Genomic DNA, 25,039 nt, shown 5'->3' with positions numbered 1-25,039 from the left:
ACCCTCACCTTTACATGAACTGTGTGCCCTTTAGCAAGATAGTTAACACTCAACTCTTCCAATGAAGCCAGAAGCAGAGTATCATTGTGCTGGACAGTTTCCAGGCGTGAATTACTGAACAAAACGTGTTATATGACTACACAGGGAAGCATAATTTTTAGCTTTGCAGAGCAATTGGCCTATAGAGCAGAGAAGAACTCGCTAAAACGGCCCTAATTTTGTGCCAGTGCATGTCAAATGCCAGCGGTAAAATGAACTCCGCACACCGAAATGGCATTTTCAGTGGGTGAAAACAGATTTTATTCTCTCCTGCAGCCTATCAGCAATTTTGTAGCTCATGACATCCCCGCAGCTGAAAGGCTGAAAGGGCAGCAGAGCTCACCGAGCACGAAGCACAGTGCAGTTCTGGGGGAAAAAAAAAAAAAAAGTCCAACCGTGTCTTAGTGCAAATGCTAGTGTTCCAGACTGCTTTCATGGCTTTGGCTGGTAAAGCTGCACAGGCACTCCAACGCAGCATGAACACATTTCAAGTTATAAAATCCCTTCAATATGACAAAGTGTGGAAAAAACAACTAAACAAATTAAAAGTAAAGTCCTTAATTGGCCTTGGGATTATATGGACTACAAAATTATGTGTATTTTGTGATTGTATATTGTAGATATATGTATAGAATGTCATAATGTTCCCCCAAAATCACTGTCAGTAGCAGCATATGGAGTCCTTGACCACAAATGTGCCAGTTTGAGTGTATTACCAAACTCCCTGTACTGCAAAAGTTTTTTGTTTTTTTTAAAGCATTTACAGACTTGTTTGTTTCCCCCAATCAAACACAACAAAAAAGGCGACACTCAAGTAGTAATAGAATAAAAAGAATCAGCTCATGTCTTGATCATTTGGGTGTGTTTACTTACAACTACTTGACAGACAAAACTGCTGATGAGTTCTCGAGCTGTCAAAGCCTTCATCAGAGTGCTGTCTTGTGCCACCTTTTTTTCATGAATTTGTTTTGGGGAAACAAACACATTGCAGCTTTTTCTGTTGTATTTTTTTTTAACACACTGCACCCCACTGAAGTTCAGCTCAGGAGAAGTGCACCTGGTTCCTCTTAAAAATGACTCCGTACTATTAAATCGTGATACATGGCATCAGTGATATGTTACTGATATCGAAGGCTCTCTTATCGCATTATTAAATTTATGTTCTAGGCGCTATACTTGAGAAACCTCTTGTAAAGAAGACATTACAGTTGCAGCCTCATTTTGTTTGAGTGATAACACAAAGCAAAGATCGGTGGCGATGAATTGCACCGAAGAGGTTTTGTGAAACTGAGTGGTAAAAGAAGATCTTTCATGTCCGTGCATAAACTACTCGAGGTTGCCACTATGCATGCTTTACTTGCAGTTTTATGTAGTCTGGTTTGCACAAAGGTCCATATAGATGTTTGTGCATTGTGGTAATTATGCAAGACTTAATCAGTCCAAACATATTAGCTACATCTTCAGAAATGTTGCACATCCCTGCCCTTATAGTGCTCATCCTTACATCACCCCCAATCCTGAAATTACCAACAAATCTGGCTGTCACGCCAAATTCTGATCGCCAACGCTGGACACGCCAGGCTTTGATAGAGACATGTAATACCGTGCATGCAGCTCTTCTGTAGTTTTGTTGATAACAACACAGACAAAGGAGGAAATACTACATGAAAAATTACACTTTCTGAGCATGAACACTGCAGCACTAGACAGAAGCCTTCTGAGACAATGTGTGGGATGATAACAAAGAAGCAATTTATAATAGATATCATAGGCAGAGGTCTGTAAAACACTGGCAGGTAGGTAGGTCTGTGCTGTGTGGGTACAAAGTATTATGCAAAAAGACGAATATGGAGGGGATATAAAATCCTGCGAAATAAAAAAATAAAAAGTCATGCGTTTTGCAGAAGTGTAATGGAAGCCATTTAAGCAGTCAATGATATCCCCCATCCTGCCCCCTCTCTGTTCAGCCAACTTCTTCCAAGAGAAGAGCATATCAAATGGGCTTTAGTCTCAACAGCTTAGAGGCAGAACAACTCAAACATGCCCTGCAGAGAGGCAGCTCTGTGTCAGAAATCACACTCAACCAAAACCAGGCCTTTAATGTAACTAACTGTTCACACGGATCAGAATATTCCAAATCTGAAACGGCCTCTAACGTCAAATGTGTCACTTATTTTATTTGCTTTCTAAATTTTCTGTATTTTTTTTGTTTTGTTCGCATTGGTGAAACAATGCAGTTTTCTTGTCTGGCTGGTTTGACAGAATTTCATCCACGACCTCTGGCAGTACACCAGACACGAGGACAGAGGGGGGGAGAAGATGGATGGAAGGATGCTAGACAGAGGACAGGTGGAGATGGAGGGAGTGGGCAGGTCCCCTCCTCCCCGGGATGTGTGTGGGTCACAAGCCAAAGAGATGCTGCAGCCCAGAAGGGAGGGTAGCTCTACCTGAGTCACTCTGACATCTCCTGCAGGTGCTGGTTTCTGTGGGGTTCAAATTACACATTTTTAAACGGGGCAGAGTTATAAGAATCAGCATGAACACCAAACATAATGCAGTATGACGGCTGGAGCTGTCTAAACTGGTGCAAAATGTCGGAGCTCAGGTGGGAAATGTGGGATCTCTCCGTGTCGCATGTGGCCACAAAAAACAACAAACACAGTCTGTTACATTTTTAATGTACTGAGGGGCGTGCCTCGTCAAACTGAGCTCACTACGAAGACTTCTTAGTATAGTATTTACTGCCACTTTAAATGGTCAATCTCATGGGTCAGATATCTTGATCTGTGTGCTGTTACACTATGAGTCAAGTACAAGAGACAAGAATGAGGATGCAGAGCTGATATCCTTTGTATATTACTTATATATCTATTTCAAAATGTATTTAGGAAAGAAATGAGTGGTCTTTTTTGTCTGTTTTCCCACATTTTTTATTTTCTCAAGCACACTAACACCCTAAAATACTCTCTATTTGAAGACAAAAATAAAAAATGAATAAATAAATAAATAAATACATACATAAATAAAAATTAAATTAAATTAAATTAAAATTAAAATTAAAATAAGTAAAAACAAAGCACACCCTAGTCTGAACTCTTCCCTATTTCCTACAAAGTCTCTTGACATTAGGGCTGCAGTTAATTTTTTTTTTTATTATTATCAATGAATCTGCCAATTATTTTCTCAATTATTCAAAAATAGTGAAAATAGCCTTCACAATAGTTAACTTAACTACTAAATTACTACATTAGTAATAAACCATCCAAAACCCCAAAATCCTGTGTTTAAAATTATATAAAACAAAGAAAAGCGGAGAAATTAACAGTCAAAATATTTTGCAATTTCCTTGAAAATGACTTAAAGGGACAGTTCACCCCCAAAATCAAAAATACATATTTTTCCTCTCACTTGTAGTGCTGTTTATCAGTTTTGGTTTAAGTTGCCGAGTGTTGGAGATATCAGCTGTAGAGATGTCTGCCCTCTCTCCAGTATAATAAAACTAGATGGCACTCGGCTTGTGGTGCTCAAAGCGCCAAGAAATACAGTTGAGAAACTCAACAGCAATGTCTCTTTCCAGAAATCATGACTTCGTTACTCAAGATAATCCACAGACCTAGTTGTGAGCAGTTTCACGTAGGAACTATTTTCTTTTAACCAAACTACACCCACCAACCGTATCACTGCGCAGAAGGAAGCATGCATCTACTGCTAGCTCACTTAGCACCACTGAGCTAGCTAACATCACAGCTCAGTCGAAGAGGATGCCACTGTTACGAACACAAACTCTCATCTATGAGTAGATGCACAGTTCCTTCTGCGTGGTGATCCAGTTGGCAGGTTTAGAACGAAAACAGTTTGAAAGAGACATTGCTGCTGAGCTTTTTAAATCTATGTTTTGGTGCTTTGAGCATTACAAGCCAAGTACCATCTACTTCCATTATATTCAAGAGAAGGCAGACATCTCTACGGCTCAAATCTCCAACACTCTGCAACTCACATCAAAACAATCTAGACTGATCAATAGCACTACAGAGAAGAGGAAAAATATGTGTTTTTGATTTTAGGGTGAACTGTCCCTTTAAAAAAATAAGCAGTTATCAAAGTAGTTTCAGATTAAATTTGATCTCCTTTGACTTATCGTTGCAGCTTTACTCGATGAGGTACTGTTTTATATCCTGTGACGCCAGCGTATCGAGTGACATAACAGACTATGTCGGTAACACAGCACTACAGGTTTGCTCTGGGTGCATTTGTTATGACAGGGGTTATGGCATTGACCTATGGATTTGACCTACATCCTCGCCGGGATATGAAATTCAGGTGGCCGGTGTATCTGCGTCAGATGTTCTGTGAGTCAGCACGTCCTGCTTACAGTGTTAAGCCCCGGGGTCACGCAGCCTTCCACATCTGTATCAGAGAACTGTCACAACACTCACAGTGATCCTACATGTGATCACACACCCATTATCCACATGTGAGTCACACACTGTGCAGCAAATATGAAACTCAAAGGCATTTGAATGCAAACAGGGAAATAAACATTCGAACACAGGTATGTGGGCAAAAGCAAATGTACAACAAGAGAGAAAAAAGTAAAGTAAATATGGAAACTGAGGTGTGTGTTGGTGAGCAAACAAACACAGTCAGTGCCTGGGCTGTGTGGAGATGTGCTTATACAGTAAAGCACCTCACACGGCGAGGAAGAGCATCAGAGGACGGCAAGCTGTGAATGAACTGCTCTTATCAGCCAGGCGCAGCTTCCCGCCACTGGAGGGGAACTAGTAAATATCACATGCCTAATTATAACCAGACACACCACTTGTCTCAACTTCCACAATGTGTCTTTCATCTCACACTGTTGTTGCTTCAATGAAATCATTAGGGTGAAAAACACAATCAAGGACTCTGAGATTTCCTGCGGCTGCTGTTTTATAATATAAAACAGTGATTAAAAAGTGATGAAATTCCAGCTGTGTCCTTTTTTTTTTTTTTTTTTTTACACAGGTGAATTAGTAAAGAAAGAATTTCTCAAGATGTCAACACACCTCACTGAATAGATGTGGAAGTGATTAACAAGACTCAAGAATTTTACAAGTGTTTCCGGAAACACATCCTGCAAGAATTCTGTGTAGCCCGGGGCGCTAAGAGCTCCACCCTCCCCGCTATCAATGCATGACATCAGTTTGTCCTACCAGAAATTCCTCTCTCTAGAGTCTCGAGCAAAAAAAAAAACTCTCACACAACTTTACTTTGCCACTTGCTCTCAGTGAGAGGAGGCAGGGATGTCAAGCATGGCAATGTTTCACAGAAAAAGCAGAAACCATTTGCAGAAAGGAAAAAAAAAGCTGCACATTTACAGTTCAAAGTCAAATGTCATGAATGAGTCACTAAACAGCCTGATGGGAAGTGCTCAGAGTCACTGCAGGTCACAGAACTGTGTAGAGTAAACGATACAAACAAAAAGCTTCGAAGCCAGAGAGAGAAGAGGAGGAGGAAGGCCGGAGGGGGGGGAGCATGTGGCTGTGAGGTTGAAGATGGTTTCAGCGGTTAACACCCTGTACAGGCTAACAGGAAGTGCTGCAGCTCCACAACAACTCGCTGGAAGTCGTGTTGTGTCGCAGTGCTCCCTACAAGGGTCAGCGGGAGATTGCGTTATTGTTCGCAAGAGCCATTAAGTTGTCAGTTTTAAGGTTAAGCACTGATTGTACAGCCTGCAGCATCATGTCGCTTTTATTGCCTGACTGGCCTTTACTCATTCGTGTGAGGGAAGTGTTGTTCCCCTTTACGAGGCGCACGTTTGACGACGACAGGTACATTTAAGACTTATAAAACGCCGCTGGAAGAGTGAAGCAAAAAAGCAGGCCTTTTCTGTGTGCTGATGTAACTGCATTGTCCCTCCATGACTACGCTCCCCCTCCTCCTCCTCCTTCGCCCCTTATGAGTGGACAGGCAGACAGGCTCTGGCTCCAAGCACAGGTCAACAACTTAAAAAAGAAGCCACAGTGGAAAAGTGGGTCATCTTCTGCTGACATAGCAACACATACACTAATGCACATACACTTGCACTCGCAACACGGATCCTTTAGGCGCCATAAATTGGGAGAAGTTGTCACTAGGACTCAAACAATGTTACATCAATAACAAAAATGGACATGAGTGTGTTGTTATGGCATTTACATGTGTGTAATGTCAAAGAAACTAAGTGCAAACCGACAAAATATGTTCATAAAACTTTAAGAATTAATTTACAATTCAGTCTTTCTCCCTTAACCCTAAGCATGACCTACAACCCCCTTAAACTTACACCCCCAAGACAAACTTTTTTAACACCCAGCTCTGATACAAGACAACAGAGATAAACGAAAAATGAACTAACACACATATTAATATCTGCTTGTGCTCACAGACAAAAACCCAGTGAGAATAACCTCATGACAGAGCAGCATGTAGGTCAACCTGTGGTCAGCTGATCTGCCCTGATCCTGTCTTGTGTGAGCATCCAGTGTTTCAGACTAGTCACACTACAACACAGCAGACGAGACAGAAGCCGTGTTATTAAAGGCCTAAATTACAGTCGCAACAGACACAACACTGTAGAAGCACAGCTCAAATTAAACCTTTTGCATTTAGACTATAACAGTATACACTTTAAAGACCAAGCTAATTCTGCTTCAGTGTAACTGCATCATCTTAGACCTAAATTAGCCGCTCAATGGGCCTCTGTTAACTTCTGATCCTGCCCCATGCATGCAAACACACTCAAATAATACACAAAATAGTTGTGCAGGGATACACACGTGGACAGCAGACTCACACACGCACACACACACACACACACACACACACACATGCACACAAACACTTACCCAGAGCCAAGCAAAGTCCCTGCACATCTCATCTTATTCCCTTCATAGCGCAGAGAAAAGACTCAAGTGTCACAAATGCTCCGGTTCCCGCAGAGGCCAGTGGCAACTCTCAAAGCTTTTTGCTTCTTCCAAGCCTCCTGCCTGCGCCTTATCACTCTCACTCCCTGCACATATCCCTTACTCTGCTCACTCTTTCTTTCTTACTTCCTCTCTCCTCCTCCTCCTGTCTTCCTCTCGTCTCTTTCTTTTGCTCACTCTCTTTCTCCTCCCTTGCTCTCTGATCTGTCTTTTTCCCTTGTCCAGCGTCTGCACAATGCACATCAATTATTCAGAGGCAGTCTCCCGGTTTCTCCAGCTTATCCAATCAGAGCGGGGCTCCGCACTAATGGGCTCCTGCTGTACCTGCTACCGGCTCCAACACACTCTCGAGACAGCAGGGGGGGGTAGGGTGGGAGGGGAGGGAGGGAGGGAGAGAAATAGACAGAGGGAGCAGAGGAGACAGCCGAAAGAGGCGGGAGGATGAGAGGAAGAGATAAAGACAGCGAGCCGACGCAGACAAACAGGAGTAGAGATAGAGAAGGCAAGATATTCCAGTGCTTCTCACCTCTGTCGCGAGGTGCTGTTATTGATGTGCTCTGCCTAGTCTGTCTAACGCTCCGTTGCCCTGTTTCTCTAAGCTGCCATCACACACTTAAGACAGCGCACACACATACACACATGCACACATGCATAATCCGACTGCCATTTGTCAGGAAGGGCAAAAAAAGAGGAAACAACAAAAAAAACCTGCAAGCTCAGATTGCAAACTTACATAAATGGGTGGAGCTTAGTATGCAACGCAAAGCTGGCTGGAAGCCAATGCATAAAAGAGGAAGTGGGAGAGGAGAGCATGAGATGTAAAGATCAGTCTATACAAATGCAAACAAACAGAAAGTTGTGAGCCTTAATTGGAGAGTCCCTTCTGCAGGACCATCTAACCTAACAGTCTTCAACAGAGGGCACTTTCTAAATCCAACTAACAAGACACATCACAGACTCGCAGAACATCTGAGTGCAGCTGAATTAAAGACGAGGCAGGATGAGGGTGAATCTGAGTTCATCTTCTCTCTCCACCCGCCCCTAATATAACCCAACATGGTGAAAGAAACAATCTGGATGAATGAGCAGGAAAGGCCTAAGCTGTCATTGTTCTCCCTCTCCTTACCTAAATGTTGACATGTGCCGTGCAGCCAGAGAGCGGGAAAGCCCACTGGCCTCGTGACAGCAGAGGGAAGTTGTGTCTTTTGTGTGACAGACACAGTCGTCAACAGTTTCAACAAAATGTCCCACGCAGAATTGAAACACACACAACGGAGGCATTGTTGGGACAAAAATATAACTTGAAAAGGGTGTATCAAAGCCCCTGAGGGGATGATGGGTGGAGGGTGCGGGGAGAGGAGGGGAGGGGGGTTGAGTCCTGAGGTGTGGGTGCCAGATCAGTCAACCTTGAACAAAAGGAGGATTTAAATCATTTGCTCATCCGGTTTTGACAAGAACAAAGTCTCCAGTGTTTGGAGTGCACTGCCGGCTCAGCTGGGATATTACCAAAATGAATTTACTTGCAACTCTGTAAACCAAACCAATTAAGTAGCGAGTGATAGAGGACCCAATCAGCCAGCGGCAGCAAATGCAGCTACCCCCCTAATAAGTGTTTCCCCATGAGCTTTATTTCTATAAACTTAATAGTGAAGTTCTGAGGGTAGTTTTGGGTTGCAAAGGGGTTTCATCATCTAAGGCGAACCACTGGAGAGTGTCAGAGGAGAGGCCTGCCTGCTAAAAATAAACCCTGTTTCCTGTTAATAATTCAGCGCGCTGCTCTTACTCAGCAGTAATTAAATATAAAAGTCTGTAAGGTTGATTGGGTCAGTAACAAAGGATGCCTACACCTTCCTCTAGTTCTACACACACAGCTCAAAGATGGAAAGAAAGACGGGGTGAGAAAATCAATCAAGTGAAAGTAAATTGAGACAGATAAGTGGGAGACATGTCAGATTGTTGTAGGCCTGGAGGAGGGGATGTGTGTGTGTAATGTGTACGTACAGTACAGGCACTCACACAAGTCTAATGGGAGCACTTCTGTTCAGCTCTCTTGCACTTGCTTGCTGAATTATGGGAGTTATGAGCCGGTGTAGTTTTTTGTGAGCTGTTGTGTGTTTTTTTTTCTGCAGGACACGGGGTGAGTTACAGCCACACCCTGGAAGTTTTCTGTCACTGTTGACACAGCAGAGCGCCTGTTTTTCCTGAGATTGCCCTGCGAGCCCTGCTCTGTTGACTGACCGAGCGCTGGCAAATTCTGCAGCTCTGCTGGGACAATTTCTTTTTTAATGTCAGATGTGAGTGGGTGGGGGGAATTTACAAACCGCCCAGAACAAAGCGAAGCTCTTTTCATCAGATTTTCCAACACACTCACTCTTAATCAGCTGGAGAGGAGAAACTGAAAAAAACATCAAATGCAATTAGTGCTTGTGTAGATAAAAAGGATCTCTCTCCAAAAAAAAAAAAAATCATCTGCTCTTTGACCACAATGATAAGCATTCACCATTGGAGCTTCACCTTCTGATAACATGTGATGCCAACATAAATGATTTAATCATTATTTCTTTGAGCCAGACAGAAGAACAACAAGCAGAAACCTGGCTTAAACATTAAAGTAGGCTTCTAAGAACATAGCGATCATTCCAGGGAGCAGCTACCTTTAATCCAGAGCGTGTCAAGTCATGCACAAAACACAATACACATCACACTTTAGGTTCACTTTCATCTATTTAAAAACTAACACGCCGGGACATTGTCAAGAAGAAGAGGCAGGTGAGTTGATATATCAAGCAGATACATGTCATAATGATAATTTTATAGGTTTATTATGAGAGCTCACATATCATGAAGAAAGAGAACAAACTATTATGAGCTTGGCGACATGAGTGGCAGATTCACTGAGGAAGGAACCCGGTAAAACCCTTGATAGATTATGTGCCTAATCTGATTTGGTGTCTGCTGAACTTCACAGTAGCCCAACAGCTCAGAGTCTATTAGTGTTGTGTATCTTTGTAGGGCAGCAGTGCACCTATTATCTAATGAAGCTCTCGGCTGGAAGTCAGCTTGTGGCAGACGACAGATTATAACGAGGAAAACATAAACAACTCTGAGACTATTTTAAAGAGCGCACTCTGGGTTTTAAAACAAAAGAAGCTGCGTTCACCAAAAATCAAAACCTCGAAGTCGCTCTTTTCAAGAGACCGAACTCAACCTGACAATGCTAGCTGCTAGTGCGCGCTAACACCATGTATCCTAACAGTGCTAATGCTAGCTCGCCTAACAGCAGATAAGTCTCTTCACTGGCTGATTCCAGATTAGAGCAACGCGCTAATCCCCGAGGCCTCACTGCAGGGTCACAATCTCCAGACAGCTCATCAGCAGCAGTCTGCTGTTGCTGAAAATCTCTCCAATGTGCTCGACAGGTCTCGCAGGGCAGCAGTTTTACACTGGGAGAAAAGTGCAACTTTAGGTTTTGTAGTTAATGGGCTCAGTGAAGACAGTGACAGACAAACACGTGCAGAAAGAAAATTACAAATGCAAGACTTATCTATAAACGCAAGATGGAAAATGTTCTTCTTGGTGTTTATTCTCTAGTATCCTCTCTAATTACTTACTGGAAGTCAGATATTAATTTGTTTAGTAATTAATTTCTAGCAAATTGACTGCCTGGTCACATAAATCAGATGTTTTTTGCAGGCGCTCCGCAGCAATGAGTGTTTTGTACTTGTAGTGAGACACATACATGTTAACTTCATTTTGCAAGTTGTCATACTGTTTAAAAAAATAGTAGGGTAGCGATAATTGCTTTATCAATTTCCTTTTTAACTGATGCTCTGAAAGAAAGCGTCAGTATGATTGATCTGCGCTCTTAAAAGTCTGCCTCTCTCCACCCCGGAGGAGCTCGCAGAGAGCATCCCAGACTCCTCGGCCCTCGTCTGGGCTCTCAGGTGTCAGATTCGCTGCCCTCTGTCGCCATGTGGGCTGTCAGGAGATTGTGCTGGGGCTGCACAATTAAATATGCACTCATGCATGTACAGACAAACAGAGTACTTAAATACGAGCACACAGGCAGAGCTAACAGAGGAGTGACGAACAAATGTTTCTCTGCATCTTTGTTGATGCATCTGCGTCGTCTCTGAGTTCAAGTGTGCATCACGTCTCCTCTGTCGCCCTCCCGTCTGCTTTCTCAGACAGACGTCCTTGTAAGGGAGGTAAGACGGATGCTCAGTGAGTAAGATCTGCCCTGAGTCACATCTGCCTCCCACCCCAACAGCCTGCCTGCCTGCCTGCCTTGTTTGATGACTGGCCGCATCATATCTCCCTACCCCCCCCCCCCCACCCTGCATAATTACACTACAGTTCCCATTTGTCCGCTGTGCATAAACAGCTCTTCCTGAAACCCAGTGCTGTCTTCTATTAGATCCCAGAACCATCAGCAGGCCTGAGGATGATTCTGACTGTCAGTCGGGCCCAGACAGCCAGCCAGTCCGAGCAATGCCTGGACAACAATCACATTATCCCGACACAGGAACACAGACAGAGAGAGAAATACAGCAATCAATATTGTACACTGACGTCTGTCTGACCACTTAAGTTCCTCCCAACAAGACGCTTCCCACCACAACTGAAAGACGATATTCAGCTGGAGCAAAATGTTCGTATCACACAACCGTGTGCGCAAAAAACGGATAATTTTCTGCCCATATCCAACACATCGCAGCTCATATGAGGAATTACGGGATAAGATTTCAGAGCGTTACTGTTACTGTCGCTGCAGCTCCTGTTATGAAACAGTGACATATTCGCCTTGTCAGAAAAACAAAGAAATCAAGACAGTTTAATCAAAATATTTGACTCTCACTCCTGCTGCTTACGTAACTGCCGAACAAAGGTTTATCTGTGTTCTGACTGGCTGGCTACGGCTTTGTCAGGTCTCTGTCAGGCAGAGTGAGTGGTCCAGCACACATCAGCGACACGTCCCCAGCCATCCATCTCTCGCTCCCTCTCCCCTCGCCCGCCTCTGCACATTTCACTTTGACAAATGTACAAGAGCAGGCCGCTCCTGCAGGACTGTGGGAGGCAGGGAGGGGAGGGGAGGTATGGATCGGGGGGGAAATTGGATTTGATAGATAAATGTCGGAGTATAGCATTACTGCTCGCTCTTTCTCTCCCTCCCGCTTCATGTGTGTGTGTGTGTGCATGCAGATATGCACATGTGAGTGTGTGTGTGCAGACTGTTGAGTAGACTGTTTTTGTGAAGCTACCACCCAGACAGCTCATCTCAATAGCACATTAATGTTTAATGGGGGCTAAAAATATCTGACATTATAATGCTCTGTGGGCTTTTTGTGTGATGTCTGTGGTCGCAGTCGCAAATCTGCAAACCACACATTTATGGTAAGTTTGTTTTTAAGCACTGACAAGAACAAAATAATACACATATTGTCTGTTAGTATAATTATAAGATTCTCCAAAGAAAACATCCTAATAATCTTTATATAGTGCTCAAAACATAATAAGCAGCTACGTTGTGCATTCATGGCCGCAGCAGAATAATGAAACAGGAAACACTTCTGACTGGATCATGACTTTAAGCCACACAGCGGTTTGTTGGGATTGTTTTATTTAATGACAAAGTGAATAAGTGCAGCGTGAGGAACAATGAGCGCTGTGCCGTCCACTGTCTCACAAGTCAACAGCAGTAAATGGGATGATGTATGAGCATGCACCTGCTGGCATTGTAGTAAAGGTGGTAGGTCTTACCTGCAGACTTGGGGGTGAATTTGTCCCTGTTGGCAGCACACACAGCCAGCAACCTGTAGCCCAGGTCCAGGTCAAAGCCCTGCTGAGCAGCGACACGACTCACCACCTGCAGAGAAAGCGATGGATCGTGAGTACAGTTGCTGTCCTGCAGGCACTAATAAGATTAGCATAATTTTTTAAATCATCATCATATTTTAATTACTTCATTTTATTACATTGTTCTACCTACCTTCCTACCTATCTACGAACCTCCTATCTACCAATCTACCTACCTCCACCCACCGACCAACCTAACTACCCACCCATCTATCTACCTGCCTATCTATCTATCTTCCTCCTCAAATATCAACCCACCAATCTACCTACCAATCTACCTACCTACCTACTCACATACCTCCTCACCAATCTACCCACCTACCAATCCTGCCTAGCTACCTATCCACCCATCTATCTGCATAACTATCTACCTACCTACCTACCTACCTACCTACTAACCTACCTGCCTATCTACCTACCTAGCCCCCACCCACTGATCTACCTGCCTGCCTACCTACCTACCTATCTACCCACCCACCCATCTATCTATCTACCTACCCACCAACCTACCAATCTACCTACCTATCTGTCTACTTACCCACCATCTACCTACCTCCCAACATACCTACCTACCTACCTAACCACCAATCTTCCTACCTACCTACCTACCTACCTACCAATCTACTTACCTACCACCTACCTACCTCCCCACATACCTACCCACCAATCTTCCTACCTACCTGGCTACCATACGACCTACCGCCCTACCTCCTACCTTCACTAAGATTTTCTTATGCAAATACTATAAATATTGAAAATGAACAATGAATGTTAAATAAACCCCAAGACACAGTTAGGGCGTCTTAATCTTTCTATTCACTTTTCTTAATTGTGTTAATATTATGAGCCACTGCTATCACTGAGCTTCCTTCAGACACACATTCAATACACACACACACACACACACACACACAGAGTGAGATTAATGTGGAGTCTGCAGTCTGGATTGCTCCAGTGATCCACAGTCAGGACGAGTCTGATGACTGCAACAACCTCCAAGAGTGGAGAGAGAGCCAAACCACAGTCGCTCTGCAGAGCAAGCTGAGTCTCTGAAAGGTTATCATCAAACAAGCTGCTCTGGCCCTAAAGCGAACACAGTTTGTCTCCGGACCAGAGGTTGCCGGTTTAATTACCCAAACAGACCAGGAAAATGTGGAAATAATAGGTATTGGGATATCCAGCTAAACTGACCACTGACTACATTACAGAAGCATCCCCTGAGTGAACAAAGGTCAAAATCCTCCTTTTCCCTCCAATTCTGAGATGAGCCAGTCCCCAGCTGGAAGGGTTTAATAATCCTTTGGAGCTAATGACTTCAAGAAGAGGTCAAACATTTATGGGACACGAAGCAGGAGCCTCCTGGACTCTAATATAATGTTAAAGGAGACTCTGAGTGACGTTAAACAGGACTCAGGAGACAGGGGTAAATCATTATTAGAGGGGAAACCCCTTTGCTTTTATCTGCTAACAGATGACAACTCCTCTGCTCCCTCTGACCTCAAAACACACATTACTGTTAACAAGGTCAGCTGGGGTGCCTTTTAGCGAGCCAACGTAACAGCTAGCAGTGATCATAAAGTGCCTTTGTCACAGGTTATATGGCTGCTTGAACACTGAATGAAACAGTGCAGAAATGATGTCAATTAATCAGGTTTATTTGGTTGTTTCAGTGAAGAGATGGTGATGGACACATGGTGGTGAATTTATTTGAAGCTGCAGAAGAGATTTGAGAATTCCAGGGATAAATACCTCACAACATAATCTGTTCAACCCGACTGTATTATGCAAACGATGACGATTCTGACAAACGGTCGAATCATGTTGCTGTCAATCGTTTAATTTCCTGCGTGAGTGAGTGTGCCCTGCAGTTTGCACAAGGCAGGCAGCCAGCTACAGAGGCTAGCATAGATTCAACACGGATTTAACAGTGTTTCACCTCATAAGCCTTTTTCAGCTTAATCTCCCTCTGAGGACGAACATCCAGGGCCATATTCCTGTCAATATGAGAACAGTGCTCTGAGAGGTGCTGGAGGGTTACTGGGCCATTGATATTCTTGTTTGTGGATTTGTTGGAGGGGAAAGAAAACAGTTTTGAGGATGATTTCTGTTTGTTGTTGACACAGTTTTATGTGAAAGACAGTTCCTAGTGAACTAAGAGGCAGAAATAACACAGATGTCTGCCTGAGCTGGCATTACACACACTCTGTATACAGTATGAGTATAGAAGGACAAATATAAAAACCCAAATTGTCAAGCAGACAGAGCTAACAGTGCAGCACTGACTCAGTTATGTCATGTTTTATTGGCTCTGGTGCCGATACTCCACCAGGGATTGGAGGATGACCTCCACATGTACGACATGCCAGAGGGAACAAGTGTCTCCCATGCAGCGCACACTTAAGTTTCACTCATCTCAGGGACTGCGGTTGATGCACAGTCATCTTTACATTTCAGTTCAGCGCTCTGACACACAAACCAGCGAGGTAACATCACGGAGATAAAATCCTCCAACGAAAGCGAGGACTTGTTGCGCGCTGTAATTCTCCAGATAAGAAGCCGTTTGCTCTCCGAGTCTGATGAAACAATTTAGCTGATGGAGACGGCCCCATGCTGAGAGGGATCTCAGTGGTGGGCTCTATTGTATAGCTCTTTATCAGGCTTTAAGAGGCTTTTATTGTGATTTACACATTAATGAGCGTTTATCTGTTTGCTCACGCTACCACTTGAGCTGGGGACAATGTTACTTCAGCGTTTTGGAGGCTGATCTTGGAGATAGATGTGTGAAACTTTGGATTCTCTGCTCTAAAGCCTCTTTCACACATGTGACTCTGTATGTAAGTGTGTGTGTGTGTGTGTGTGTGTGTGTGTGTGTGTGAGAGAGGTGTTTTTCTTTTACACACCTGGTGCAGGACAGCTCTCTGGCCCTGTGCCCAGATCGATGAATGGTAGCTGGTGAACTGAAAGGCGATAGCCAGGGGTGACTTGCTACCCACAGTCCTGCTCAAGCCTCTCTTTTAGTGAGTGTGTGTGTGTGTGTGTGTGTGTGTGTGTGTGTGTGTGTGTGTGTGTGTGTGTAAGGCACAAAGTGGAGCGAAGCAGTGTGTGACAAGGACTTTAACCTCTGTCACTGGCCCCTGACGGCCTGAGCAGCTGCCTTGGATAACTACTGGATACAAACCTGGTGTGACTACAGCCTGCTACTAACAATTTTTACTCAAATTTGAAGGGGGAAAAAAGTAAAGTCCGAACAGTAGATGTCAATGTGACTATTGCATGAACCTTCAGCTGTTTCACAGTCTAGGTTAATTTAAAGGCGTCAGAAGTGGACACAGCAGCCTGTCTTCTTTCCCTAAGTATCCCAAATCTAATTATTGTTTTGCTCCTGTCTCCTAAAAAGTACCTGAAAAACCCAACGAAAACCATAATTACTGTTTGCGTACCGTCAGACATCCCATGAGACTTTGCTCGAAAGGTCGCTGGAAGGCCCGGGGATCTCCACACCAGTCGAGCAGCTCTGTGGCCGCTGAGTGGAAGTTGGCCGGGTTCTGTAAGTGCTGTGCAAACACAGAAGAAAAGAGACTGCCATTAGAAACAATGGGAAATAATGAGCGTTATTTTTTTTTCAGATTGAGTACAAATTGGAAAAACACTGAAACCAAATAGTTTCGCAGCCTCGCGCTCTCCCTCCAAACTGCCTTGATTTAATGTCTTGTGTTTCTGCACAACCCTGTGAGGACCTTGACTCCTTCCAACGTACGCCCACTCAGGGCTCTGCTGCATTGTGGGAAGAAGATCACACCCATATCAACAATGATGCCAGTGTTTCGTGTTAATCTCTCTTGGCAACACCCAGCCCTCACCCCCATGACCCACACAGCAACCAAATCTTTTCCCTCCAATCCTCCTCCTCTCTCTTCCCCTCATTCATTGCCTGTTTTCAGAATGTAACAGAGCCTCAGCACCAGAAGTCCACTGGCTGGCTCTGCGGCTCACAAAGAAAACAACCTTGGTCCTGGCAGCTATGTGTGCAGACTCAATACGCGCCGTTGGTGTGTTGTCTAATCTCTTTCACTCCCTGTCTGTCTCTCCCGCTTGTTCACTGAGGCCTGAAACAGTTGAGTCTTTTCTTCCCAGTGTCTGAAGGCTACTCAGGCTGGCAGGACACAATAAGCGGTTTTTAAAATTGGGCTCCCTTTCTTCACGGCTCAGGAGGTTAATAGCTCTGAAATGGCGCAGAGCTGCAGCTTGTTCAGTCGGTGAGATTGAGCCCACTTGAAAGCATTTATTATTCTCATCTGGAGCTGAAGCGTCTTGTTTTGTGTGTTCTTGTGAAAAGGTAGAACTATTGTCTTTAGGGGGCAGCAGAGGTGAGCATTTTTGAAAGGGCAGCTTTTCGGCGGTGCGCAACAAAAGAGCTCTCGGGTGCAAACGCAGCCCAACGTGTCAGGCCTGGTACCCGCCCGCCGAGAAAATCTCCAAGAGCTTCTAATGATATCATGAGCTTCAAGAGAGGCCTTGAGTGACTCATCTTTTTTGATGTGAAGATTAGCCGTTGCAGAGCTAGCTGCGGACTCGAACAGGGGTTTGACTGATGGTGAAGAGAAGGAGCAGGGCGCGCGAGAGAATGTGAGAGATGCTCTTGTTGAGTGAGAGGGAGGAGAAGAGCCTGCTCTAGATGAGTGATATAATCTGGCATTATTGCTGCTTGATGGGAGGCGTATCACCCTCCAGCGCGAGAGGAATCAGAACTGGCGCAGCAGGGGCTGTCTGTCTAGATCTGAACTCACAGCTCCTCCTGCTGCAGCGCTCGCCACCGACTCTGCCTGACAACCTAGACTCTGGTGTGAGGGGGAGGACAGCAGAGTGAAATAGCTCCACTGAGTTTTTTTGGTTGGAGGATGGGCTCCTGAGCTGTTCTTGTTGTTGTTGCTGTTCAGGGTTGGATGAGGACAAGAACGGCGAGGCTGTGGGGGGGAGTAAGGCTGAGCGGCAGCAGCAGTGATGGGGATTCAGCAGACAAAGAGCCAGACGTTTGACAGACTGTCCTCTGTGAGATGATGGACTGACTTACCCCTTTTCAGTCCAGCCGAGGATCAGGCTGTTCAGTGCCTACCTGGCTGCATGAAAAACAGCACAACACCTGGCTCTCTGCCAGCGGCTTTCCCCGAACCAAAACAACACCCTGCTGGCAGAGCCGCCACGAGCTCAGAGCTCACTGACTAACTCGCTGCCTTTGAAGTCTGCTTTACTACGAATTCTATTACAGCCCGAGCCGAGGAGTATATAAACCCAACTACAATTAGTGCATTTATTAAGCTCGACGTGTTAACTCGGGCTATTTAGGGCTTATCAGTGACGCCTGAGAAAATAATTGAGGAGGCTTTGTGAAGTGAGTAGTGTCAATTCCGCCAAATTCGACTCATTTGAGAAAAGCTGACATTTTGGAAATAAGGCTTTTGACGTCGAGCACATCGCTACATGCAATCAAAGCAAGAGGAGGCAATAAGAGCCTGTTAAGATAAAGATTATTATAGTGGGTGCTCAGGAGTTTAGGTGGGGGTGGGGGTGTGTATGGGGTTTAACAGCAGGCACAGAGAAAAGGGATATGTCACCTCATAATCGCGAGCTCAAAGCATTACCATTCACTGATTCACTGTAAGGCATGGTGTCATATGGATGTTGGGAGATATAAAGGATCACACCCACATAGCATAAACAAATAAGCCCACAGCCTGCCAGCCAGCCTGCCAGCCAGCGAGTTCTTGTAGACTATTAATCACAGGCAGAGGCGGTAGCCCTGGGTTATGTCTGACTGTGTCTTTCTGTCTGTATCTGTCGGCGAGGAGTCTCCTGAAAGCTGGCAGTCAAGGAAGAAGCATTTAAGCAAAAACCACAACAAGGGCTGACATACAGTACGTCAAGAGTCAGGAACGTGATGCAAGGGAGCACAGGACCAGGAGGGGGAAAGGAGAGTCTGTTATGTTGCTTGTCTCTTTGAAGTCTCTTCTTGTGTTCGCTGCCAGATTTGCCTCCCTCTTTCTCTCTCTCTATGACCCTGTGCAACATGATCTGTGTGACTGGAGCTAATGGCCAGAAAAACTGATGTCCATATAAGGTGCTGAGAGGAGAGAGGAGTCTAGGAGAGGAGAGGAGATGCAGACTGAATGAAGGTACAACAGGCTGGGTGTTCATACGCACCTGTTTGATGCACTGCAGCCTGTCATTGGTCTGCTGGATGTGCCGGTCCATTGATGGTAACGTGTTCATCTTGATGTCTCTACCGGGACGCCATTAAAAAGTTCTGTACTCTGTAAAGGAAGCGGAGGAGGAGAGGTACATCTGTTAGAACAGGTTTCTGCCAGGTCACCCATGTACAGAGTTTGTAGCCCATGAAGTTCAAACAGCAGTTTAGCAGCTTTGACAAATTCTCAAACAGGCCACGCCAGCTTGTTTACGCACTGATTCATCGGAGGGCTTGATCCACCTCGTGCATGTATTTTTTTTGGCAAACGCACTAAACCGAGATGTTCCGCACGAGAGCTGTTAACAACAAACGGAAACATGACGAAACTGAAAGAAAACTTCATGGTTTTATGTTACCTGTGGGAGGAATATTGAACGCTGGTTGCAAACAAGACGGGACATAAACTGTTATCTCTCTTCAAAAGACGCACACCTCACAGTCAAGGTTATCAGTGTGACATAGACAACAAATATATACCCACATCTAACAGCAGATAAGGTTCAGCTTTACAGCATCTCTTTCTACCTGTGTATATCGTGATCTAATCCAACAGTGAGCAGCAACAACAACAATTTCACCCACATGTTCATCACTACATCTCAGAGAAATGGAGGCTGGATTAATAGGTATCGTGCTGATTTGCGAGCCAGGCCTCCGTCCCTCACCGTCCCTCTGTGTTTATCTCCATCAGTGTTGGTCCGCCTCACATTCCTCCACACAAAAGGCGAACTGAGAGACCACAGGTGGGGTAGGGGGGTGGGGGGAAGAGCCGGGGCTCTAGAAAGCTGCTCACTACTGATAAAGGGTCCCCCAAGATCCCCTGCTGTGAGAAACAGAGCGAGAGCGCGAATACGATGAAAGCGTAGTGCTCAGCCAGGGAGTTTTCATGTGTAATGCTCAGTCTGGTGGGCTTATCTTAGAAAGACTATTGCAAGTATGCACAGTCTTCCCGTCTCTTTCTCTCTTGCGCGCGTGCACACACACACACTTAAGAGCATGTAAACACAAAAGCTCGAATTCTTCACTTTGATTAAGCGTAAAGGTAAAACTTCAAAGGAACACTTTGAGAATAAGAGTGTATTACTAATCCTCTGAGCTTAAGCATTACCAGAGTAGAATTACCTGAAGTGCACTCGCACATAAAGTCGGATACACTGCTCGCATGAGTAAGGGGGGAATTCTGGAGTAAATGTGGTCAAACGGTGGGCAGAAAATGTCTCTGTTCAGGTTACACGGACATGATGCCGCAGTGGTTGCTGTGAAAAGTCCCCACAAAACAGCTAACTTTACATTCTGCACTCAAAGCCACTCTGACCAGGCATAATATGACCATAACTCTGGGTGGCCTAATTCTGCTGCGCTGTGCTGTCTCTCAGCGTCCAGCAGATGTCTCCCTCTCCTGCTGCTAACCAGCATGTCTCTTTCACACTCTACACCCGGAGCAAGTGGTCCAGAGAGGGCTCCTTTAAGCCCTGACAAGTGCTACAAATCCCCTTCAGCGGCCAGGCAGCTCCACGGACCGCTAACAGGGCACGCTTCAGTCCAGCGCTGGCCGTCTGACCTTGTGGCTATTGATTAACTGTTTCTCCTCCAGCTCCCCTTCCTGCTGTCCCAACACGCCAAGACCGGAGAGGAAGGAAGGGAGACAGGACGGGGGTGGAGAAATCTGCCTCTTTTTTTTTTCCCCCAATAATCTCTTCTTTTCTTCCCCTCCTTCCCTCTGTTGTGAACACACACACACACACACACACACACACACACACACACACACACACACACACCTCCTCCTCCCACAAACGGGCAGTGCTTTTGTTAGTCGATGAAAAGACGGGCCCTCGGGTTCTGAAAGCAAAATGAGTGAGGTGGAAATGCAACTGGCCGGTGGCGTTGTAACTGAGATAAGAAGTCAATCCACCTGACTGACTGCCCGGGCTGACAGACTCTTCAGCACCACACCCCCCCTGTTGAGGGGGAAAAATGTGTTGCATAACAGATGATGCTTCAGTGGAAACACAGCAGAAGCCCTCCTCCTGCCCTACATCCTCACCCCTCCCTGTTTACTATCAAAATAAAACACAGTAATCTGTCAAATCATCACAGGAAGGGAAACAAGTTGAATGCTTTAACAGCAAAATGTTGACATCTCTGCCTCCACTTCTCCGTAGATTGAGCGATGATAGCTGGACTGAAAAAAGAATGATAGCAACTCTGTTTTTCAGACTTTTATTTCCTGCTTTAGACTTTTTTTTTTGGCCAACCACTGTTGTTGTCTGAGCGTGCACACGCCGAGGACAGGCCTGCTTAATCTTTATTGTCTTCCAAACATCTTAATCAGCTCCACTCAACACTGCTTACCAGAGGTGCAAAGCAAAGGATTACACATCCAATTATGCTGTGCATATTACAACCTCCCTTTAAACAGCAGTGGGAGGATGCTGCTATGAATCAGAGCGGAGTAACAAACCACAAATAATACTAACATCCCAGGAAGACTCTGTTTCTTTCTCTCACCATCTCAAAAACACACACACACACACACACACACACACACACACACACACACACACACACACACACACACACACACACACTTTTTGTTTCCCTCCTTCTCTCTTTCCTGAGCAAAACAAGCTGGGGGAAGTGGGGCAAGAAATAAGTGCTCAGAAACAAAAGCAAAGTAATATGAAAAGCAGTGGAGTATGGCGAGAAGGGGGCAAGAAGGGCCGGGCTCAGTGGGGAAAAGAAACAAGGGAGGGGGAAAAAAAGAAGAAAGAGTGTTGAAATTATCTTGTCATTATCAGCAGCAGCACACACCCACTTATTCACACGCACACACGTAGCGTGTGATCACTCATAGCATGAGTGATTTCTCATTTCAGACAAATGACTACCACCTTTGTCAAGTGCAGCCTGCTCTGTGAATGTAACGGCTGGTGGGGGTTGAGTCGAAGCAGTTACACCGCAGCTCATAATGCACTCCAGTATGTGTATTATATGGGAGCACATTAGGACCAGATCTGGGCTGTATGGTTGGAATCAGTATCAAAATATCAGTGTGTGTTTGCTCAACATCTATATCAGTGGTTCCCAAACTTTTACCTTAAGGGGCTCCTTTTTTATTATGTAGGGAACTGATGATCCCTGATAAAGTGACATATTTTATGACTATTTCATCTTATATTCAATGCATAACAATAACAGTGCAGAACGACGTCGAACTGTGCAGTGAACCCAAACAGTGAGCACAATAACTGCAGTGAGTCTGTGTAAAACTTGTGATTTGGATTCATTTAGAGCAGGTTATTTCCTGAAAATATTGTATACTGACATTCTTTTTACAACTGTCTGGATTATGTATGAATGCATTACAAGTGGAGTGTTTTCCTCTCCCTGATTCTTGGCCATTGTTCTATTAGCTCTTTGGTTGTTTGAACCGCCTACTTTTGTAATGCAGGATGAGGCGGTTTAGCTCTGTGAGTATGGTTTGTGTTCAGGTCTTCACTGTGCCCTTATCCTGTGAGATTTTTGTTTTAATAATCGAAACTCTAAAACTAACAATTTCATTCAGTTTTCTTTCCAGCAATGAATGAAACAATGAAATACAGGCCTACTGAACATTTTTAAAAAAACGTTTTCTTACACTCCTTAAAATCAAGACGGCCTTGTGACCCCCCCCCCCAAAAGCTTTAGTGACCTCTAATGGGGGTCAGAACCCCCAGGAAGCAACCTGGGTTAAAGGCCAGTTTTCATAGTGGCCAAACGGTGTAATTACACCGCCACATGATACTCAAAAAGACTTTTAAGTGACTTACACTGAGAAGGAGACGTCTGTAATATATGGATTAGGCGTGGGAATCACCAGAGGATAGGCGATACGATATTATCACGATACAATATTATTGCGATTTTAAACGTGTTGCGATATGCTGAGTATTGCTATAAAATATATTGTGATATAATGAGATTATTACCTGTCGTCAAAGGAAAAGGTTTCAGACTGTTGATCTAACTTTAGTCTTTTTTTTTTCAGCAGCAAAACGTATGTTTGTGGACTGTAAGTGGGCTAACTAAAGTTCATTTTGTATTTAAATTAAGAATTTATATGATAAAAATATCGATACTTGGCACAGAGTGACGATACATTATTGCCACACAAAAATATTGCAATACTATGCTTGATTTTTTCCACCACCTCTAATATGGATACATTTTTCTGAGCATCACAACGGAAAGTCAAGAAGAGCTGCACAGTTGGATCATTTTAGCCCTACTGAAGCTAACAGAGCGCTAAACTGGAAGTAGCTGGCTCAGCCAGTAGAAGTCTCTGTGCGCCTGCTCTAAGGGCCACACAGTCCACGGAGGCAGTGCATGGCACTTGAACTATTTTGACTTCATGTGCCACTGAGCAACTTTCACAGGAATGAACGGGGCACCGCACCAAAGCTGTAATCCAGGTGTCTTTATACGTCCATGGTCTGGACCCTCAGATTGTGTGCCAGTGAATCTATCCTCAGACATTTAATTCAGTTTGATACTTTACTTTACTTATACTTTGTTTATTCCTAAGGGTCAATTTGAGTTGAGGGAGTTTGCAAACAGAATCAATAATTCAGACAATAGAAATTCATGAAACAATAAAATGATATGACCGCATTATTAGAATATGATCCTGCTGAAAGTTGATAAACAGTGAGCCTTATTAAAGAGTACAAGTCCTGCAGCCAAATTAAAGCATCGCTTCTCCAGGCTAACACACTGTAGTGTTTTCTTAAAATTGTCTGCTCCATTTTTGAAGTTACGCTGTGGTTTGAGTGGGCTCCGCAGGCGCTGGAGGAGGAAGAAGCATATTCTGTGCATAAAAGATTTCCAGTTTAAGTTAAATAATTATGGGTCTGCATGCAGAACTAAGGAAAATAACATATTTGGTGGTGTTTTACTGGCTAATCTTCTGACGCTGAGTCTATCCTGTATGTAAAGTGTAGAGGGCAGTGCTGAACAATATAAAGGAACAAGTCTGGCCAGAGATCATCTTCATTATTCAGCAACAGTCTGAAAAAGGAGAACATAACTATCACTCCTGCTCTCTGGACACAGTGGGGGATCTCCTCCTCCTCCTCGTCTTCAGCTATATGGCCGCAGCTTTTCTTTCTCTCACCACTATGTGCTTTTTTGCTCCTCTTTTCTATAGCCCTCAGACATCATTAGAGCCACCCAGCATGCGACTCCTTTTCCACCACCTTCCATTTTCCTATCATTTTCTTCCTCCCCGTCCCTCATATCTCAACCCTCCTGCCACTCTTCCTCCCTCCCTCCCTCCTCCCCTCCCTCTCCTTCCTGGGGCCCCGTGCGGGAGCTGCCATAACAGGAGGTGGAATGGATTCATTTGCTCTAATGTGGTTTGGGCTGCAGCGTGGCACGGCACAGAGCGACACTTTCTCCCAGTGCACAGAGCTTCTCTCCCTCTCTTTCTCTCTCTGTCTGCAGTTCATGTGTTTTCAAACAGGCCAATCAACACCACTCAGCTGTGCTGGCCTCTCTCTCCTCTTCTCCCTCCCACAATCTCTGCTCTCAGTGTGTCTGTAAAAAGCCACCAGCACTCTCCCTCACACACACACACACACACACACACACACACACACTATTATCTCTAGTGGCAAACTCCCATAGCCAGACAGTCCTTTTTTTTTTGCTCTTATTGCCTTTATTTTCTCCGGTCCACTCCATTCTGTCCTCAGCTACCATTTCTTCATTTTTTTTTTTAAACAAACCTACTTCCGCCATCACATCTCTGCCTTTTCGCCTTGTTTCCTTCTTTGCATTATTTTGCTAATCCTCTCCTCCACTAATCTCTCCACCCTCTCCTTTTCCCTCCCAGCAAAGCCAGCTATTGGTCACATCGCTCCCTGCGGCCCTTCTAAAACTCAACAGCGTCATAACCAGCAGCCTCAATAAAAAT

The 25,039-nt window shown here is 44.6% G+C and overlaps 1 protein-coding gene across 7 annotated transcripts in view; it reads right to left on the bottom strand.

Annotated features, from left to right (window-relative positions):
• zmiz1a (zinc finger, MIZ-type containing 1a) overlaps positions 1–25,039 on the bottom strand; it is a 125,840-nt gene that overhangs the window by 22,256 nt on the left and 78,545 nt on the right. For 6 of the 7 annotated variants that reach the window (XM_050071405.1, XM_050071402.1, XM_050071400.1 and 3 more), the window contains 3 exons: positions 19,038–19,147; positions 16,280–16,393; positions 12,744–12,849 (listed from right to left, as the gene is read on the bottom strand). In XM_050071405.1, coding sequence (XP_049927362.1) covers positions 12,744–12,849; positions 16,280–16,393; positions 19,038–19,106 — 289 coding nt within the window. In that variant the 5' untranslated portion in view covers positions 19,107–19,147. Of the gene's footprint in view, positions 1–6,905; positions 7,172–12,743; positions 12,850–16,279; positions 16,394–19,037; positions 19,148–25,039 lie in introns of those variants that run through there. The other variant, XM_050071406.1, reaches the window with a different exon arrangement.

The sequence above is a fragment of the Epinephelus moara genome, chromosome 19 (assembly GCF_006386435.1).
Source record: "Epinephelus moara isolate mb chromosome 19, YSFRI_EMoa_1.0, whole genome shotgun sequence".
Classification (NCBI taxonomy): Eukaryota; Metazoa; Chordata; class Actinopteri; order Perciformes; family Serranidae; genus Epinephelus; species Epinephelus moara.
This window is presented reverse-complemented; position numbering and strand designations above follow the sequence as displayed.